This window comes from Balaenoptera acutorostrata, chromosome 6 (assembly GCF_949987535.1).
Source record: "Balaenoptera acutorostrata chromosome 6, mBalAcu1.1, whole genome shotgun sequence".
Taxonomy (NCBI): domain Eukaryota; kingdom Metazoa; phylum Chordata; class Mammalia; order Artiodactyla; family Balaenopteridae; genus Balaenoptera; species Balaenoptera acutorostrata.
The window spans coordinates 31803412-31823227 of NC_080069.1; the positions used below are offsets into that span (position 1 = coordinate 31803412).

General features: G+C 51.4%; 1 protein-coding gene across 1 annotated transcript in view; it reads left to right on the plus strand.

Moving 5' to 3' along the window:
* FGD3 (FYVE, RhoGEF and PH domain containing 3) overlaps positions 1-19816 on the plus strand; it is a 64962-nt gene that overhangs the window by 11604 nt on the left and 33542 nt on the right. The window contains exons 2-3 of the mRNA XM_007182373.2: positions 17236-17419; positions 18305-18824. Coding sequence (XP_007182435.2) covers positions 18354-18824 — 471 coding nt within the window. The 5' untranslated portion in view covers positions 17236-17419; positions 18305-18353. The remainder of the gene's footprint in view (positions 1-17235; positions 17420-18304; positions 18825-19816) is intronic.

The following is a 19816-nucleotide window of genomic DNA, read 5'->3' on the forward strand; positions in this document are numbered from 1 at the left end:
CCATCCACCATGTGGAAGGAGCCTCTTCCCACAGCCTCACCTCCCCCCTCCCCCAGTCATTGCCAATCTGACGGGGAGAAAATGTATCTCAGTGTGGCTGTAATCTGTAGTTCTCTCATTATGTGTGAGGTGTTTAAAAACCACTCACATTTCCTTTTCTATGATTATCGGTTCCTGCCCTTTGCCCAGAGTTACTGGCTTCTGGATCATTCCACAGTTCCACTCACCACCCCCCACCCCCAACACCCTTATTTGGACTAAATGATGGAGAGTGACTCATCTGATGGCAGGTCAGCCACCTGAATCTTAAAAAAAAAAAATGAACCATTTTGGAATAAAACCAAAATGGTTTTAGGTTGAGTCAGATTAACTCATCTAACTCCACATGTATAAATCTGATAAACAGCAAACAAATTACTTTACATCTGGTAGCTGTTTTTATCATCCTTTTGTCCCTCATGCTGCCTCACTGATTGACACATGAGCCAGGAAGTTATTTAGAATGTGAAATGCCATAAGAGACAAGATTTTGAGAGAAAGCCTAACTTGCTCATGGCCTCGCAACAGGACTGTTCCATCTCATTAAAATATTCAGTACTGAATTTATAATCCCTTTATTATGGAGTAATTTTAGATATACAGACAAGCTGCAAAGATAATACAAGTTCCTATACCCTTCACCCAGCTTGCCCCAGCATGGGCATCTACAAAACCAGGTTCCTTTTGTCAAGAAATTGGCATTGGTAGAATACCACAAACTGCAGTCTGTGGTCAGATTTCACCAGCATCCAATCTGGGGTACCATATTATATTTAGTGTATTGGATTAAAAAAAAATTTTTTTAAGCTTTTATTTTTTAAGAGTAGTTTTACTTTCACAGCAATGTTAAGAGGGAAAAGGGATGTTCCTATATACCCCTTGCCCCTACACATACATAGCCTTCTCATTAACAACCCCCGCACCTCCCCCAGAGTGGTACATTTGTTGCAATTGACTAACCTACATTGACAGATCATAATCATGCAAAGTCCATAGTTCACATTAGGTTTCACTCTTGGAGTATATTGGATTTTAATGTTATATGTGCCCAGAGTTCTACTAAAAGATAGAAGAGAGAATTAGGTTCTCTTTGTATAAGTTTTTATACAAGGAAATAAAACACCTTAAGTCTTAATGTTTCTAATGTCTTGTCACAGCATATTGAATAAATGTTGGTTTTACCATTTTTCATCTTTCTATATTTATAGCAACAGTGAGAGATTTTCAATGTTCTGAAAAACATTTCTAAAGCTCCTGGAACAATGGTAGTTTTCCCCTTCGGTCAGGACCATTTTCTTGCAGGCCATTTTCTTGGTTCCACACTGCTGTGCAGTGGGGACTGCCTGCTGCCTGGCCCGGCTCTGGGTCATTGTGTTGGCACAGGATACCCCATCAGGGACACTGAAGTGGTGTTGGGGTGTGGTTTTGGCCTGATCCCCAAGGACACAGAGAGGACTGTGGGGCAGGGAGCGCACGCAGGGGCCAGCAGCAGCGCTGAGGGGCTCTGATGGGAGACCATTGGGCTGACAGCTCTTGGAAGATCCAGAAGAGCGGCTGCTCCGTGTGTCTCCCAAGTTGCCCAGCACTGAAGCAGCGATTGCCCAACACCCTTGGTCCAGAGTGTCCACCTGATGGCTCACAAGAGTGTCCTGGGAGAGGTCGCTGGCACCTACAGTACTGAAGGACAGCAAGAGCTAGTTCATCTCAGATCAACACAGGCAAGAAGACAGGGCTACCCCCAGGCCTGCCACTTCCTGGTGACAAGGAAACTGGAGGCTCTGTTCTCTGCCCTGCTTAGAGCCAGAGGATTTGATGGGATCTCTGAGCGTCCACTCAGAATGTACGCAAGTGGGTTAGGCACCCCCTTTTCTAACAGGGGCTTTTCCATTGCTGGCGGCTGTGAGTAAACTCTGAATTTGTCCACACGGGAAAGTCTCTTAAACATCAGAGTCTCATACGGGGCTTAGATATGATCACAAAGCTCAATGACACATACAGTATAGGTGAGAGGTGACTTTTGCCCAGAGCTAGTGCTTTTGCTGTCCCTTGGCCTCTGTGTCTGCAGGAAAACCTCAGTGAGGCCTGGCCACACATTTGATTCTGCACATTCTGGGGCCATCAGATGTCCACAGCCAGGGACACCCTTGCATGACCAGAGGATGTACCCTGGTGGTTGATCTTATTCTGAGCAGCATTTGGGGTGGGCCTGTGGGTGCCAAGTTACCCCACAAATCCAGCCCAGGCAGAGTCTGGCTCAGGCATGTGCTTACTAAATACCAGCTGGGAAAGAAGGGTCCTACCAGCAGACCAGAACCATGAAGGGGGACTGGTGGAGATACTCGAGGAGGGCTGTGACCCTGCTTCTGGGGCTGGGTTGATGGTGGTTGTTGGGAGATGCGGAGTGGGACAGAGAGCAGAGAGGAATGGGGATGAGCTGGAACCTGCTAGTGCTCCTGTTTGGGTCTCTCTCATCTAATCACAAGGACTTTCAGAAAGGGAGGCACCGCTTCACTTTCATCTCCCAGATCATGGGCAAATTTCCCTTGTGACCAGCCCTAACTCAGGTCCCCAGGGAGAATGGGTTCTGCGGGACAAAGGTTCTGCTTAGCTTGTCGACAGTCTGGGGTCCAGTGCTCTCCATCTGGTGGCTCCTGGCCTGACTTCCATGCATTTGCCTGGCAGACAGGGAAGAGGGAGCTGGAAGATTGTGTGGGCATTTTTTGAGAGGCCAGGCCTGAAGGGGGTATGTCGCTCCCATTGTCCAGTGCTGGCAACATGGCCCACCATCAGCAGGGGAGGTCGGGAGTGATAAGATGTGGTCACTTCACTCTCCAGAAGAAAGTGGAGGCGGTACTGTCCTGTACTCCTCACACTCAAGGAAGTGTAAATAAGAAACAACCATATGTGGCCATTTTATGTTCAATATTTTATACTATAAAAATACTCGTTTTGGATGACCTCTGTTCCTCAAGCTGGGACACAGCACTCTCGGAGTGAACGGAGAACCAGGGAGTTCAGGGTTGGGCAGGAAATTAATGTACAGATGTACAGAGAGACAAACAAATTTATAGAGAGACTCCGTAAACCCTGGACTTAACCCCCAAGGCCTCTTTCTTCACGCTTTCCACTGTTCTTCGTGCAGACCTGTTTGTTGAAGGGCACAACAGTAAAGTCAGGTAAGAATCACGGGATTGGAGATACACGAAACGTAGCTAACATTCAATTCGCGAATCACTCGGTTTATTGCACACAATCAGCACACAACAGAGCTTAGTCAAAGTAGGGAGAAAATAGGAAAGAGGGTAATGAATCACTCCAGGGACAAGTCCTGGAAGGAGGCATCTCAGCACCAGCCGCAGTCTCTGGTCCAGCAACGGGTGTCTTGACAAGTGTGCGTGGCAAGTCGCTTCTGCTCCAGCAGAGCCTCCGGCAGGTCCGTCTGGAACAGCCCTCAGCAGCGTGGAGCCGGGTCCTCCAGCAAAGAGCCTTTAAGTCATTTGGCTCAGTGGTCTCAACTTTTAAGAAGTCAGTAAGGTGTAATGGTTACACCCCAGGGGGTTTTGTCTCTATTAGTCACCCCTTCTGTTCCCGAAATCTTTCCAAGGATGTTGCCAAACAAGTTCCTTATCTATATTGACACTCTCAGTGTATTACACTCACAGTCGTGTATTGGGCATTTCAAAACAACCAGTATGGAAGTTCACATTCACCACTGTGACTCCATCTTGAATTACTTAATGTGGCTTAAATCTCATGTGTTTCACACAAGATGAGTAGGAATCATAACACAAATGAAATCATATCACAAGACCTTCCTGGGTTCCGCGCCGGCCTGTCCCTTATTCCAAGAGACTGCCCCATACTCTCCTCTGTGAGGGCTGAGAGCTAGGCAGCAGCCCCACCTCGGGATGTGGGCTCTGCCCCATTCAATGTACCCAAGACCAGTTTCTTATGGCTGGCCTGGGGCTCTCTCCCTTTGGATCACCTCCTGAGTGAAATGAGTGAACATTCCCCCTGGTAGAAAGGTCTCTGCTCACCCATTCTCTCCAGCCTTTGGTTCCACACAAGTCCCCTTTGGTGACTGCTTTCAGGGTTCTTCTGCCTTCCTCAGATGGGCTGCCCCTAGGTCCTTGCCAGCTGTCCTGGTAGGTGGGGCTGGGGTTTTCTGGGGCAGAGCAGGGGCCATGGGGGGAGCCCTCCTGATCAGTGTTGTCCCCTGTGCAGTGAGCTGCTTGGGGGAGGAGTGAGCATCCCCTTTGGAGGATGGATGGGCAGAGGGATGACGGTTTGGAGCACTTGGCCTTCCCCTGGAGAGCCTCTGATTCGTGAAGCTATTCAGGGCCATCGAGAGTGAATGACAGAATCTTCAACATTGTTACCAGGGAACGCTTCAGGGTTGAGGAAACAATTTGGACCATTGGGTCACTAATGAAATAATTGGATAGAGAAATAGGAATGTGTACCATTAATACCCTGTAGTCACCTCTTCATTTTGGGCTGATGCCCCCTGACCTTAAGGTGATGCCCATTTCCTGATGACCATATTATATCATTGCATAACAGATCTATCTATTATTGTATAACGAAATGCCCAAAACTTAAGTGGCTTAAAAAGACAGGAAACACTTACCAACTCAGTTTTGGTGGGTCAGCAATTTGGGTACAGTTTATCTCTGGCTTGGGGTCTCTAGTGAGTCTGCAGTCTTACCCAGAGACTTGACTCTGGGTAATTCACTCCCTCATGGCAAGTTGGTGCTGGCTGTTGGCTGGGGGCCCAGCTCCTCCACACATGGGGCTCTCCTCAGAGATGTTTGAGCACTATCATGACATGGCAGCTGGCTCCCCCAGAGCAAGTGACCCAGGAGAGAAAGGCAGAAGCTGCAATGTGATGGGTGACCTGGCCTCAGAAGTCACCCTCGATATTTCTGCAGTGTCCTATTGGCTGCATTACTGGGTCAACCCTATTCAAAGGGGGCATGGCTGCAGAAGAGTGGGATCACCAGGAACCATCTTGGGAGCTGACTGCCACAAGCACTCTTCTTGCTGGATGGTGTCACCTCCCAGTGGAGACCCCCGTCTCAGGATGAGAGGGCACTTCACCCCAGTTCTGCTTTCTGGCCGTGCCCCGCCACCACATGACCTTTGGGTCATTATACCTGGTCTGCTGCTGTGCTGCCAGGGTTCATCTCTGCTTTCTTAGGTCAGTTCTGTACAGCAGAGGTCTGGGCTCGGGTCTCCATGTCCTGATGGAGCCCCCCTGCCACTCTCTTGTCTGAGGGATGTCAACAAGGGGAAGGACTGTGCTGGAGGATGGTGGCAGGCACTGTCCTTCCCAGCCTGGGCTAGAAGCATTCCGATGGTCAATCTGCCACAGGCCAGGCTCTCGTTCCTCACAAAAACTCCAACCACGCATCCTGTATTATCTCCATTTTATGAGAAGAATTGGAGCTCCGAGTGGCTCAGTGATGTGTGGAGGTCACACAACCTGTGAGCCAGGATGTGAAGCCAGGTGCCCCTGAAACACAGGCCACCCTGTCTTCTGTCACCTGCTGGCCGGGCTACTCTGAGTCCTCAGTGATGGCTGGGGGCCAGATGGATCTCATCCTCACCTTGGTCTTCAGATTCCTGGAGGGAGATGCACCTGTGTATCCTAGAGCTGGGCCTGGGTCCAGGGTGGCCATACTCCTAGGGTCTGGCGCATGGTGGCTTTCACTGAAATTAGTCATGGAGGTGAGTGAGAGCTCATCAGTGTCCTAGTTGTACAATTCTTCAAATCTTTGGTCGAAAGGAAGAATATCTGGAGGTGGAAGTGGGTAGCATGTCTCAGCCTACCCCCTCCCAAACAACTGGTAAATATTTAGTAGAACTGAGGGCGGAAGGAAGTCCCTTCTCCAGCTGGTGTGGGCATCACTTAGAAACTCGTGGAGAAACATGGCTGTGTGCTCTGCCAAGGGAGGTCAGGGTGGGCTGGAGAAATGATCTCATTAACTGGCCCTTTTGATTATTCCATTCGTTACACTCATATGATCCTTGTGTGTTAGGTACTGCCTCTGAGGGGGGCTCTGTGGTGACACCCCTGCAACAACAAGGAAACCAAGGCCCAGAGAAATTGCTTTGTTTTTTAAAAAGCATGTAAGCCTGGATGAAGAATCCATCATTTAAATTAGGTCAGAATTCGTGGTCTAAGCCTTGTAGGAATCCTGTATCTTTATATGTTTACTTTCACCCTAGAAGTCATGGAGCCCTCCCTGTGGGTGCTGGGGGGGCTGGATTGGGCTGGAGCATCCATTGTGGAACAGGTCTCCTCAGGAAGTAGCGGGGGACTGGTTTCACCCCTGGGAGCATCTTGAAATAATCTGTTTTCAGTGGGACCTCTCAATTTTCCAACCGTCTGCGGCCATTTTCACCGTTCCCACCAAAGAAGACCTGAAGAAGCCTCTGGGGGCCCATTGGGCCCTTTCTTTGATTTAGGAGCCACTGCCTGTATGGTCTGGGGCCAGTCCCACTGCTCAGGCACTGAAGACACTGACGACCCCTCTCTGAGGGTCTGAGCGACAGGCGCCTGGAGGTCTGCTTAGAAAAACCCACAGAGGCAGAGGCAGAATGACTGCAGCCTCCACGCCCAGAACAACTCAGGGACACCCAAGCAACCTGTTAAACTTTAAACCAACACAGGCCAGGATGGCCTGGGCCTTGGACAGCGTTCCAGCCGGTTTGGGCTGTATTTTTGCAAATAAGGCAGGGGGAGAACCAGTGAGCTTGGATGTGTGATAGTGCGGAAATGCAAATGCACTGTCGTTTAGTGACCCATATTGCGAAAACCAGCAAAAGGAAGTTGTGTTTTGCTACTGCCTGAAGTCAGTCCTGGAGAGAAGTGTGTGTGCCGCAGAAGACAGGTGAGTGGTGCTGACTTCGGGGTCTTTGCCAGCCCTGAGAGCCTGTGCTGGTCCTGTAAGGGGCACTTTCGGGGTTAGGGGAAGTTCAGAGCAGGAGCCATTTGGGGTCGGATGTTTTCAAGGCAGGAAGCTGCCGTGGTGGCGCTGAGTGGTGTCTTGTGTCCCTTTGTCTTCCTGTGGTGCCTCTGGCATGATTTGTAACAAGTCAGGTTATTGTGGGCATTATCGAACAGCAAATGAGCACACCTGCCAGGACAATGTCGGGTGTCATCTGTGGTGGCTTAGACTCTAGCAAAGATGAACCTGAGGCCAGGGTCCCTGAGTAGGCTGGGCCTACAGAGGAGGGATGAATGGTCCCAAACACAGTCCCTAGGGGGTTAGGCCTTTCCACATGGTGGGGCTCCAGAAGATTCCTCTGCAATCTGCATTTTAGGTACTGACAGACAGGGCCTATCCATGATAGTGCTACTAGGAAGGAAGGCCGAGCCCGTCAGGGCCTCCTCAGAATTCCACACTGTGCCCAGACAGTGCAGGGTGGTGGGCGGACCACCTGTGAGAGGCTCGCAGACTTGGGGAGGCTCATGGGCAGCCATGGGGTACCAGAGGCAGCTGTGTTTGTGCCCGTTGTACAGAGTGGACATGTTCTAGGGCACGACTGCACCCAGAGCACTTGGCTCCCAGGACCCTCTGGGGTTTGTAGTGTGGGAGTCCCTGTGATTGCTGACAATCAGCCCCTTTACAGCTTCTTGCGGTCAGTGAGGTGCTGTGGAGTCCCCTTTGGAGGTGGAAAGTTGGGCCTGGGGTTCTCTGAGACCCCACTGGAGAGGGGAAACTGAGCATGGGGCAGCAGGTGGCTGGTGCCCTGCTGATGTTAGTGGCCAACTGGGACGTTTGGCTGGCAGCCCCTCCCCCAGCTTGTGACTTTGGGCAGATGCTTTGACCACCTAGCTTTCCTGTATGTGAACTGGGGTCTGAGTGTTGCCAGGCTCCGGAGGTGAGCACAGCCCCCTGGAGGCTGGGTGTGCTTGGGGCAGCTCTGCTATTATTCGGATTAGTCCTCAGACAAAACCCAGGGTGACCTCGCTCCGCCGTTCTTTCAGGAGAGGAAACTGAAGGCCACAGAGAAACTGAGACCCACCGCTTGCCCTAGACCATGGACTGCAAGATGCCAAGCCGGGCAAACTCAAACCTTTGGAGCCTGACAGCTTGACTGGCAAGTGGCCTTGGGGCTGGGTGGGGCCGGGTGCAGAGGGGGAGGAAGTGGTTTGTCTCCAGCTGGTTGGTTGCAGGAGGCCAGAGGCCCTGGTTCCGCTCCTCGGGCTGATGTCTGTCTCCCCACTAAAACCAGCACCTCCAAATATGCAGTGCCTCGCAAAGCTGGACAAGACTGTGTGCTCTGCACACACAGAAGCCTGGACTGTGGTAGGTCTGTTGGGGTTAAAGCTGAGATGAGGTGCTGAGTGAGGCCCCAGAGGAAGGGTGAGGCTTTGCTGCCCAGAGCCCCTTGAGAACCTAGGGTGGTGGGTGTCCCTGGACCCAGAACAGTGACCATGGAAGAGTCGCTGATCCAGTGCCAGGAGCACCTGCCTTGCTGCATCCTTGCCACCTTCTCCAGGTGGGCTCTGACGACCCCACTGACAGATGAGGAAACAGGTCCATGGAAAAGTGGGTGAACATAGGAGTAAAAATGTAACCTTGGGGCAGTATTAACCGTAGCCGAGATGTGAAATCCAAACCTGAATGGGGTGTCACTCACTTGCATGACCCCCGGGCTACCCACAGCTATGAGATCCATCCTGGCTCCAACAACCAGGTCCCATCCCCTCCCTTTCTGGGCTCACCCACCTAGGCACACTGTCAGCTCTTCAGATGGCCTGGCTCACTCTTGTTTGCTTTGTGCCCTTCCCTCTGTCTGATGCTATCTGATGCTGTTCCCTCTGTCTGGGACACTGGTCTCTCTGCCTCAGATGCTGTTCTCTCTGTCTGAGATAATGTTCCCTCTGCCTGGGATATTGTTTCCTCTGTCTGGGACACTTCCCTCTGCCTGAGATGCTGTTGCCTCTTCCTGGGACACTGTTCCCTCTGTCTGAGACTCTATTCCCTCCGTCTGGGATGCTGTTTCCCCTGTTGGGACATTGTTTCCTCTGTCTGAGATGCTGTTCCCTCTGTCTGCAATGCTGTTCCCTCTGTCTGAGGCTCTATTCCCTCCGCCTGAGAGGCTGTTTCCTCTGCCTGGGATGCTGTTTCCTCTGTCTGCAATGCTGTTCCATCTGTCTGGGATACTGTCCCCTCTGTCTGAGCCCCCATGTGTGATGACTGGTCACCTAGGTCCCCAGTGAAGTGGATGGTGGCTGACCTTACACATCAGCTCTGGGGGTTTTGGTGGGGCCCACTTGGAGCCCCTCGGTGCCCAGGGCACAGACCTCTTGCTGGTGCAGGTGTGTGGCTTTAGGAAGGTGAATCCATTGTCTGGGTGTCCCTTTTGCTGTAATTACCTGACAGGGTCCCTGTGAAGTTAGATGAGACAACGTGGGGCTGTCGAGTGATGGACTGTAGGAGGTGGGATTTGACCTTCTGTAATATAGATTTGCATTTTATATTTTCAAAATTTGGACTCAGCCAGAGGACATTTTTGTATGGTTATGTAAAAGTACATATTAGAAGGGAAATAAGACCGCTTGAGATGCTGATTCAAATTCATCTATTCACTTTCTCACCGAACATGCTTACTGAGTCCTGCTGTTTGCCAGGTGGGGGACCATGTGAAGGAGGTGAGATTTCCACCTGTGTGGCCTGCAGCCAGTGGGGAGTGGAGGTGGGAGGTGTGGGTGAGCCTGGAGGGGTAGGGGGGATGGAGGAGGGGCGGCCTCATCTGGGAAAGGCCTGTCACAGAGCAGGGAGTGAGTTCAGGGAGCTGTGCCAGGCTGTTCCTCTAGAAGGAGCACCTTGCAAAGGCCCCTGAGGTGACTCAGTGTGGAGGGAACGGCAGAGTTACATCTGTGTTCAAGGATTTCAGTGTCAATCGGAAGCTGTTGGAAAGTTCTTAACTGTTTTGTTTCATTACTTTTTTAAATAAAAATTTCAAACATAATCAAAAGTAGAGAGAAATATGTAGTGAGCCCAGGGTGCCCAATGGAGGAGGTCAGAATGGAACAAGGAGCCCCCCTTGCCCCACCCCAAGTGTGGGCCTGGAGGTCTTGGGTACTGCAGAGATCAACTTTTTTCCCAAAATACTTTATTACAAAACATTTCAAACATACAGCAAAGCTCCAAATATTTTACAGTGTCCCCTCCTGAGATCCTACTTGCTTTATCACACATCTACCTGCCTATGCAAGGAAGGATTTATTTTTTATTTCAAAGGTTGTGATTTTATTTTTATAGTTGCTTTTAATGTATGGTAATGCACAGTGTCTGTAGTGTTTATATTTATACTCCTTCTAGATGAAAGTAAAATAAAAACAGAAACAAAATATGAAACAGAAATAAGTATAGAAAATTCAAAAATAGGAAATAAAGAAAAATATTAAGTAAATACATTAAGTAAAAAGATTAAGTAGAAACAGTGCAGGGACTTCCCTGGTAGTCCAGGGGTTAAGACTCCATGCTGCCAATGCAGGCGGCATGGGTTGGATCCCTGGTCAGGGAACTAAGATTCCACATGCTACGCAGCGCAGCCAAAAAAAAAAAAGAAAGAAACAGTGCAGTGGTCTGTTTCCCAGGCACAGCCACCCTGCGCACAGTGCAGCCCTGCATGTAACCCTTCTTGTCATAGCTCCTTACACTGTACCCAGTGCGTTCCCTGAGTTTCTGTCAGTCCAGCTCTGGGCACACGTCATCACTACTGGGCTCATTGTGTGATTTCACCAACTCCTACTGTAGCTGAGCAGGCCCTGTGACAGGGGACCTGGGAGCTTCAGGCGATGCTAATGGCTGAAGGCCATTACCCTGGTGAGGTGTCCTGACCATGTTTGTCTGTTTAGGGCCACTAAAAATGTACAACATGGCCAGTTGAGGGTAGAGTGTTGTGCACTGCCTCAAGCTTTAAGACCCTTTGCAGGACTGTTGTTGGGTCCAATTTTACAGACAAGGAAACTGAGGTTTGGGGAAGTTGAGCTTATCTCTGGTTACCGGGTCAATAAGTGGTAGAAACTGATCACTCTGGATGCAGGGCCTCAGGCCCACTGTGCTGCTGCCTTCCTGGATCCACGCAGGAGGGCCAAAGATGCATCATGCAATCCATGGGGGCTGTCATGCCCCCACAGGCCCAAGAAGACGGCCTGGGGTCAGAGCAGGGAGGAGTCCAGGCAGGGCCTCTACGTGGCTGGAGTTGGCTGACCCTCCCTGGTGGGCAGGGGGCTCTAGCCTTCCCACCTCCCTCCCAGTGAGGCACCTGTGGTCTCAGGAATGTAATCAACCAGGAAATCATCCTGCATTTTCCCCACAATCATTTATTGAGCCTCTAATAATGATACCCGTGTTCTGTGCTGGGCCATGAGCTGTCTCTGAGCCTCACCTCGTCAGGTGGGGGACCAAAAGACAGTCTGGAGGCCGAGGCCAGAGCCAGAGCCACACAGAGTGTGGGCCACAGTCCAACCATCCAACCACCCCCCAGGTCTGTTCGAGGCCCTGCCCTGGGGGCCATGTCTCCTGAGGAGTAGGGTGGGCAGTGCAGGGTGACGATGCATCAGCAGCGGGGTGAGAGGTTTACAGGCAGCTCTTGCTCGGGGCCAGGCCTCTCCACAACCACACGTCACCGTGGGCCTCGAGGCTTCCGGGTGGGTTAGTGGAGAAAAAGCCTGGGTTTGAGGACCAGGGTGACAGGAATGCAGGGCAGGGAGTAAGTTTTCAGTGCTTTTGAATCACTGTCACTTTGACCCTAATTTACAGAACTTACTATGCAAACCTTTCTGAAATGCATTCCTTTTTTTAAAAGCTTTTTTAGTTTTTACTGTGGTAAAATACACATAACATACAATTTACCATTTTAACCACTTTTAGGTGTACAGCCCAGTGGCATTAAGTACATTCACATTGTTATGCACCATCGCCACCATGCATCTCCAGAACTTTTTTATCATTCCAAAATGAAAATCTATTCCATTCAATGCTAACTCCCCATTCCCCAGTCTCAGCTCCACCATTCTACTTTCTATCTCTATGATTTGCCCCCTCCACGTACCTCAGACAAGCATAATCTTAATATTTATCCTTCTGTGTCTGGGTTGTTTCACTCAGCACGTCCTCGAGGTTCATTCATGTTGAAGTAGGCTTCCACCTTTTGGCCATTGTGAATAATGCTGCTCTGAACCTTTGTTCACATGTGAACAGGGGGCAAACATCTGTTCGAGTCTCTGCTTTCAATTCTTCTGGGAGAAATGCGTTCTTGTGGACATAAGGTATTCATGTTGGAATTTGGTGTTGAAACAAATGCAGCTTCTCTAAGAAAAGCTGCAGCACACCTAGGAGCGTTCGGACCCCCACCTACCTCACACCCCCGCCGTCCAGCCTGCAGGCCCCTGCCCACTCACCAGTATCCCAGTACTAGAACGGACAGGTAATTTTTGCTTCTTTTTTGTTTTTCCATAATATCTAAGTTTTCTTAAAAAAAATGACTCATCACTCATGCGGTTTGAAAAAATAACAGTAACTTTTTAAAGTGATGGTGTGAACTGTTTGGGGAACATCTGATCAGGGCGTCCCAGCAATCTGGGATGGTGCTGTGCTGATCCGTCTCCTTTCCTCCCCACTCTGCTGGCCCCGTCCCGTCCCGAGGTCCCATTGACCCCAATGAATTTTGAAGCATGTGGGACCCCACGGTACCTGCGTCCATCTCTGTGTTCTCAGCACACAGGATGGAGAACGCCGACTGTACCAGCTGCAGCCAGAGCACTTCCCGGGCTGAGGCCCCAAGGCAAGTATTGCGCTGCTGGATCCTGACACTGGAGTGCAGGCACCCCTGGGTCACGGGGCAGCTTGGCTGACATGTCATTGATTGTTGCATCTGGCATGGCCAGCGCAGCCAGACCTTTGTCACTGCTCATACAGCCTTGTGGGCTTCTGCAGCCTTGTCTCCCAGCCTGCAACCTGCATGCAGGTGTGTGCAGCACAGCAGTTTCTGGTATCGCCCTATGGTGCTTTCAGTATTGTTTGGATTACCTCCTTCACGTAACCAACCACCTGGACATGGTAGGGTAAAGAGCAGCCCCACCGAGGATTGTCATCTCTCATGATTCTGGGGCTCGTGGGGTGCATTCCCATGGCTCTCACTCAGGGTTTCTCTGGGACTGTCGCCAGTGAGGGCTGGAACTGTTTCAAAGTCTTCTTCTCAGGCTCACACATCTGATGGCTGCTGCCAGCTGGGGCCCCATGTGCCGGGGCCACTAAGCCATGTCAGTGACAAGACAGCCGAGGTCTCTGCTCACTTGGGGGCTCCAGGGTACCAGGTGACAGGCAGCAAGTGAGATGGGCATAGCGGTGGTTTTAGTGGGGGCTCCTACACTGTTTCCAAGGTGGGGACGTCCAGCGGCAGGTGGAGCGGACTTGTGGCCCATCTGTAAGACTATCCCTGCCCAACTCAGGCAGCTACTAAGTGGTTCAGAGACTGCAGGCCAGGCACCACAGCATTCATGCTACCCCATCCACTGGCTGCTGTGGATGGGGCCACTTAACGGTCCACAATGCACTGGACAGTGGGGCACATTTACTTTCTCTGCACTTCTCCAGTCCCCACTCCTCCCCCAGTCCCAGGTTTGGGGCCTTTGATGCTGGGTGGTGGCAGCCTTGGGTGTCAGGGGCCCTGGGTCCTGAGTTCAGCAGCAGGCTCAGCTCACCTAGGGTGGACTCTCTCAGCTCAGGGCTTCTAAAGGGAGAGTTGAGTGGCTGGGAAGACAGAAATGACAAATGCTCCTTGGCTCCTCCGTGATTACACGTCCCTGGCCTTGGGCATGTCAGAATGAGCCCGGAGCCCAGTCCAGGGGGTTCAGAGCAGCATGTCTGGTGGACCCAGCTCCTGGGTGCTGATTACCCCAGGCCAGCATGGCCAGGGTCAGCCTTGGCGTCCTTGTCTGAAACATGGAATGTCACCCACCTTGGTGATTGTGACTGAGCAAGAGTACAAAAGCACTCAGCACATCTCCTGGCACATGGGGTGTGTGGGCGTGTATATATAATTGGATATATGTTTATATGTATTTGTGTATGCGTGCATGTGCATATGTGTATACACGTGTGGAGGCATGTGTGTTTATATGTGTGTATGTTGGGCACCCTTGAACATGTGTTTCCTCTCCCCCAACCCTACCCTAGCCCCTGGCTCCTCTGAGCAGTGTGGAGGGGAGGCTGGAACTGGACTGCCCTGCCCTGCACTCACTTTGGCCTTGGACAGGCAGCAGGGAGACCAGTCCTGAGGTAAGCGAGGCTGGTGGCTGTATCCTGTGGCTTCCCAAATCAGATCAGAGGGTCATCTGATCTTTAGGAAGGTTGCTCTGCAACCAGGACCTCCCTCCACCATGTACTCTGCTCCCTGGAGGATGTCTTTATGCTGAGCCCTGGGCTTCCCAGTCTGGCCAAGCATGGTTCAGCTGCCCTTGCACTAAAACCCCTGGAAGATAAGATGGTCATGGCTAAAGGGCCGCCAGAGGAAAGGCTCACTTCCTCCCTTTGAAGGACATCCAGGCAGGCCAGCCTCCCCAGGCTCTGGGCCTGCCACACCCCTCACCACCCTCCTCTACATGATTCATTGTCCCTTCTGTAACAAGGAAAATGACACTTGGTGAGTGTCAGCAACTCACCAAGTTTGCACAGCTCGGAGGTATCACCTTCCACAGGGTATAATCAACCTACAATTAGCTGCATATGTTGAAAATGTACAAGTTGACGTTTCAACATACACATATACACCTGTGAAAGTGTCGCCACTGCCAAGATGATGAGCACAGCTGTCAGCCCTTGAAGGCTTCGCTGTGTTCCGTTGTAACCCCCACACCACACCCACCCCTCCTTCCAGGCAACATCCCGGTCTGCTTTCTGGCACCACATGTTAGTGTACATTTCCTAGAATTCTATGTAAATGAGAAAAAAGTAGGTGCCTTTTCTTTTGTCTGTCTTCTTTCACTTGGCGTGATTATTTCTAGATTCATCCATGTTGTTCAGAAGTATTCTCTTTTCCCCTCAGTGGTTGAAAGATTTGTGTAGAATTGGTATCAATTTTGGTCATTATTTTTCTCAAATATTTTTCAAGCTCACTCCTTTTTTGAGACTCCACATATATATTCTGGTTACACAGAGATTATGCTGCTTAAAGTTTTTCCACATCTCACAATTCATTCTTGCTCTTTCATTTTAGATAGCTTCTATTGTCTCTCTAAACTCACTAATTTTTCTTCTACAATATCTAATCTGCCATCAATCCCTTTCAGTGGGTCTTGATCACACACTTTGTGGTTTTCATCTCTGGAAGTTGGATTTGCATCTTTTTTTTATTCTTCATGTTTCTACTGACCTTTTAAATATAATGTGGGTAACTGCTGCTGCCTTAATGACCTTGTCTGGTAATTCTAACATCTGTATCCTATGTGGGTCAGTTTCAACTCACTGACTTTTTCTCCTCACTATGGGTTGTGTATTCCTGCCCTCCATGTCTGGTAATTTTTGGTTGGATGCCAGACACTATAAATCTCACCTTACTGGATGCTGAGTATGTTTGTGCTCTTATAATTGTCCTTAGGCATTGTTTAGGGATGCAGTTAAGTTGTTTGTAAACAGATGGACTTTCCTGTTAAAATTCATCAGTATTTGTTAGGTGGGACCTGAGCAGAGCTCACCGTGGGGCTAATTATGCCCCACACTGAGGCAAGACCCTTCCAAGTTCTCTAACTCCCTGTGGATCTTGGGGTTTCCAGTCTAGCTGGTGGAAACAGGCATATTCCCTGCCCTGTGTGAGCACCAGCTGATGTTCCCTCTGACCCTCTCAAGTAGATCTTTCTCCAGCGTTGCAGTTTCCTCACACATGCACTGAGCCATCTCCGAGGGCCCTTGTCAGCTCTCTGCGCTCTCTCTAGTGCTCTATCCTGTGACCTCCAGCTGCCTTCATGTTCCTGGACTCCCAGCTCTGTTTCCTTACTCAGGGGTCTACCTGGGATCCCCTTCGCTGGGCAGGAAGCTGGGGTGAGAGAGGGATCACTGCACTTGTACCCACCTCTCAGGAGCACCGCACTTTGCTGCCTGGTGTAAGGTGTCTCTCAACTGTTGTTTCGTATGTTTTATCCATGACTTGGTTGTTTCCAGTGAGAGAGTATCTCCAGTTTCTGTTATTCCATCTTGACCAGAAGCAGGAATCCCTGAGGTGTGATTGCAGCAGGCTCCACCTGGCACCAGATGGCTGCATTGGACACACCAGAGCTGAGTGCGTGGCCTGCATTCCATCTGGCATATTTTGACTGCTGTGTCATGTCTGATTTCCGGAAACTGGAATTTATCACCTGTGCTATGAGAAAAATGCAGCAAAGCATGCATTTTCTGTTTAGAAATCTTGATATTTCTCCCCATTAAGCTCTTTAAGAGTGTGGCAGTAGCCAATACTAAATGTGCACCCTGCACTGGTTTTGGTGTCACTTAAAGAAAGGTCCACTCAGAAGAAATCTGACTGCACTGGAAGGCAAGAGTGCAGGAGACTATCACAGGGGCTGGAGTTGGCGCTTGACTCCTGGGGCCTCGGCAGCCCTCAAGGCCACGCACGCACAGAGGTGGCTCATGCTTCTCTTCTGAGCACGCTCTGACCGGAGGCCCTTCTGCTGCACGGGTGGCCGAGGGTCAGGCTTCAGGACACCTTTTTGGTTGTGTGTGTTGCGGGGAGGGGAAACTGCGTCTCCACCGATGGTTCTTTATTTCGTTTAGCAAGGGAGGAAGGGAATGTGTGAAGAAGCCACTGGCAGCAGAGCTGAGTGAGTGCCTGTGTCTGGGAGGGTGCGTGGAGATGCCAGCCAGCTCTCCTCAGACACAGTGGGCACTGCACACTCAAGGGGACCCTTTCTCCCTGAGTCACTGCATGATTGGGAACAAGCTCAGTTCTGGCCCCAGTTTTAAGCCAGGGCCTAGAAGCTGCTGCACGGGGACCAGGGACTCAGCCATGCTTCATCCACCTGCAGACCTCTATGACCTGCCTGGGGGTCTCCTGCACTGGGTGGTGGCACGAAGATGCCCTTCCATGTTCTCCCTTGAGCACTGGGTCTGTCACCCACACTGCTCCAAGTGCCAGTGGAGAAGGTGGTTTTCATTCTCCTTTCACGTTTTTTTTCAGAACCTCCTGAACTGCTCCACTTCGAAACTGCTGGGCAAGAAAAAGATTTTCAGCAAATCCTCCCAGCCCACCAACCCTGTGCAAGGCCTGGGCTGGCCAACTCAAACGACTTGGAACGCAGCCAGCAGGGAACCTGGCACCCACCCTTCCACCTCAGTGTCCTTGTGGAGTCTGACAGCCTCAGGTAACCCACCTCTTGCCCAGGAATAAGTGACTGCCACTCCTGGTCCCTGTCCTCCTCTGCAGCTCCACGGGGGGTTCAAGTGGAAGATTTTGGGGAATGTCAATCTCCTCCCAGTCTAGTCTCACCTTTGACCCTCTCTGTGCACCTAGACTGACATTTGAAGGTGCCTTTCCTCCACGAGGGTTTCCAGAAGAGGCACCATGTGAGGGCATGAAGTAGCTCCAGTGCTTAGCAGGAAGAGGAATTGGGGACCAAGATCCAGCTTCCTCAGCCTCCAGGTCTCTGGAAAATGATGGGTCACCTGTCAGACAGAATATCGACAGTGATATTGAGGGAGGGTCTCGATGAGCATCCTGCCTCACCTCAGAGCTACATGGTAGGATAGAGCGCCACGGATGCCAAAGCACAGTACAGACCAGATTCACTGTGCTCACGATGGTTATCGCTATTCTTTTACACATATATTCTGAATTCATTGAGGGGCAGGTAGCTTCACGCTACAGAATTCATTCCTCCCTCTCCTTTTTTTTCTTTCACTCTCTCTTTTTTCTTTCTTTCCTTCCTTCCTTCTTTTCTCCCTTCTTTCCTTCCTTCCTTCCTTCTTTCTTTCTTTCTCTCTCTTTCTTTCTCACTCTCTCCCTCCCTCCTTCCCTCTCTCTCTTCCTTCTTTTTTTTAATGAAGAAATTTATTTTTAGAATAAAATGCTTTCCATTGGCCATTGCCCCAAAGCCTGCCTAATCAGGACCCAGCTGAGGCTGACCAGGGTGTTCACTTCACACTCAGCCCCATTCCCCCTCCTCCATGTTGATTTTCTCCAGAGGGCCCCACCTGGGGGCTGGTCCATGGCCCAGCTGGCATTGACTACACTCATTTCTCCCTGACAGGAAGCCCCCGGCCAGCCCCTCAAAGAGCTCAGAGAACTCACCTCTGAGGATGGAGCCAGGAGGGGGGTCCTCAATACCCCCGGCCCCCATTGCCACCCGGGGGGAGCCAGACGCTGGGCCTAGCAGCTCCTCCCTGGAGCATCCAAGCACAGACCCAGGGAAGCTCCGAGCGCTCCCTGTTGGGCCTGGAGCCCACTGCGGGGACCCTGCCTCCGGGAGCCCTGGCAGCCAGGCCTCTGCGGGGGACATGGGCTCTGTGGGTGAGCCCAGCAGCGGCACTAAGATCCCTAACCGGGACAGCGGGATAGACAGCCCTTCCTGCAGCGTGGTTGGCGAGCACTTCTCCTGCGAGGACGGCAGCGAGGCGGGCCCAGGCCCCACCATCAAAGGCCTGCACCTGGAGACAGCCCCAGGTGGCAAGGCCCCACAGGAGGAGGCCGATAGCGATATGGGCGAGGGCAGCAGTGAGGAGCCAGACCCCGAGAATAGCCCCTTGAGGGCTGACGCGGATCCAGCCAAGGTAGGCCACCTTCCCGTCCCAGGTGTCAGGGGCTGCAGAGCTCTCCTCCGAGGGTATTTGAGGTTTACAGTGCCATCACCCAGGCCTGGTGCCAATAGCAGGGTGTACACTCAGACACCATACTCAGAGAAGCCCCTGCTATGGGTTGGTGGGCAGGCCCTGGGGAAGGACCACGCAGGCAGGGGTCTCCCTGACACATCAGACAATGATCTCACTCCCAAGCCTTAGTTCCATGGCCCCACAGTGACACAGGGACCCCACCCCAGGGTGGCTGTGGTGGTTCATCTTAGAGGGAACAGTGCTGCCACCACTCTTTGCCAGTGCCTGCTTCCTGCCTTGCAGAGCCCCCATGAGGAAAACAGCATGCTTGTCACCTTATTTTACGAATGGAGAAACCCCAGGGTTTCCCATGGGGTGTGGCAGAGGCAGGAAGGGAGCCCAGGCATGCGAGGGGAGCCCCGTGTAGATGGCCCCGGGAAGCAGGTGTGCCCACCCGTGGGGGCTCGGCCTTGCAAGAAAGCTCATCTGTGTCCCTTTAGCGTTTTGGGCTCTGGGCTCTACACTGGGACTTGTGGGGACACGGAAGTAAAGCCGACAGCCCCGGCTTAGAGAGACCGCCTGTGCATGGGAGGAGAACAGCGTAGGTAAGCTACAAGTGACTGGGTCCCAAGACAAGCACAGGTGGCATTTGGCCAGGGTCAGACCTGCTGGCTCCTGGTAGAGATGGTATGGACTAACATGGCCACATCAAGAGGCAGGCTTAGTGGGCAAAGGGCAGCCACAGGCCTGCACTGCTGAAAGCCAAATTCCCAGCGAGTGGGCTGGGGGCATGTTTTAATCTAAGTTTTATTATCATTCAGGAATGGTGAAGCCAACAAATCAGGAGATGACTGCCACTTAAAGACAGTTTATTACTCATAGTTCCCGAGAGGAGGGGGTACACCACACCATGGGGAACCAGAGGGAAAAGCACCAAGGTGGGGCAGGAGGCA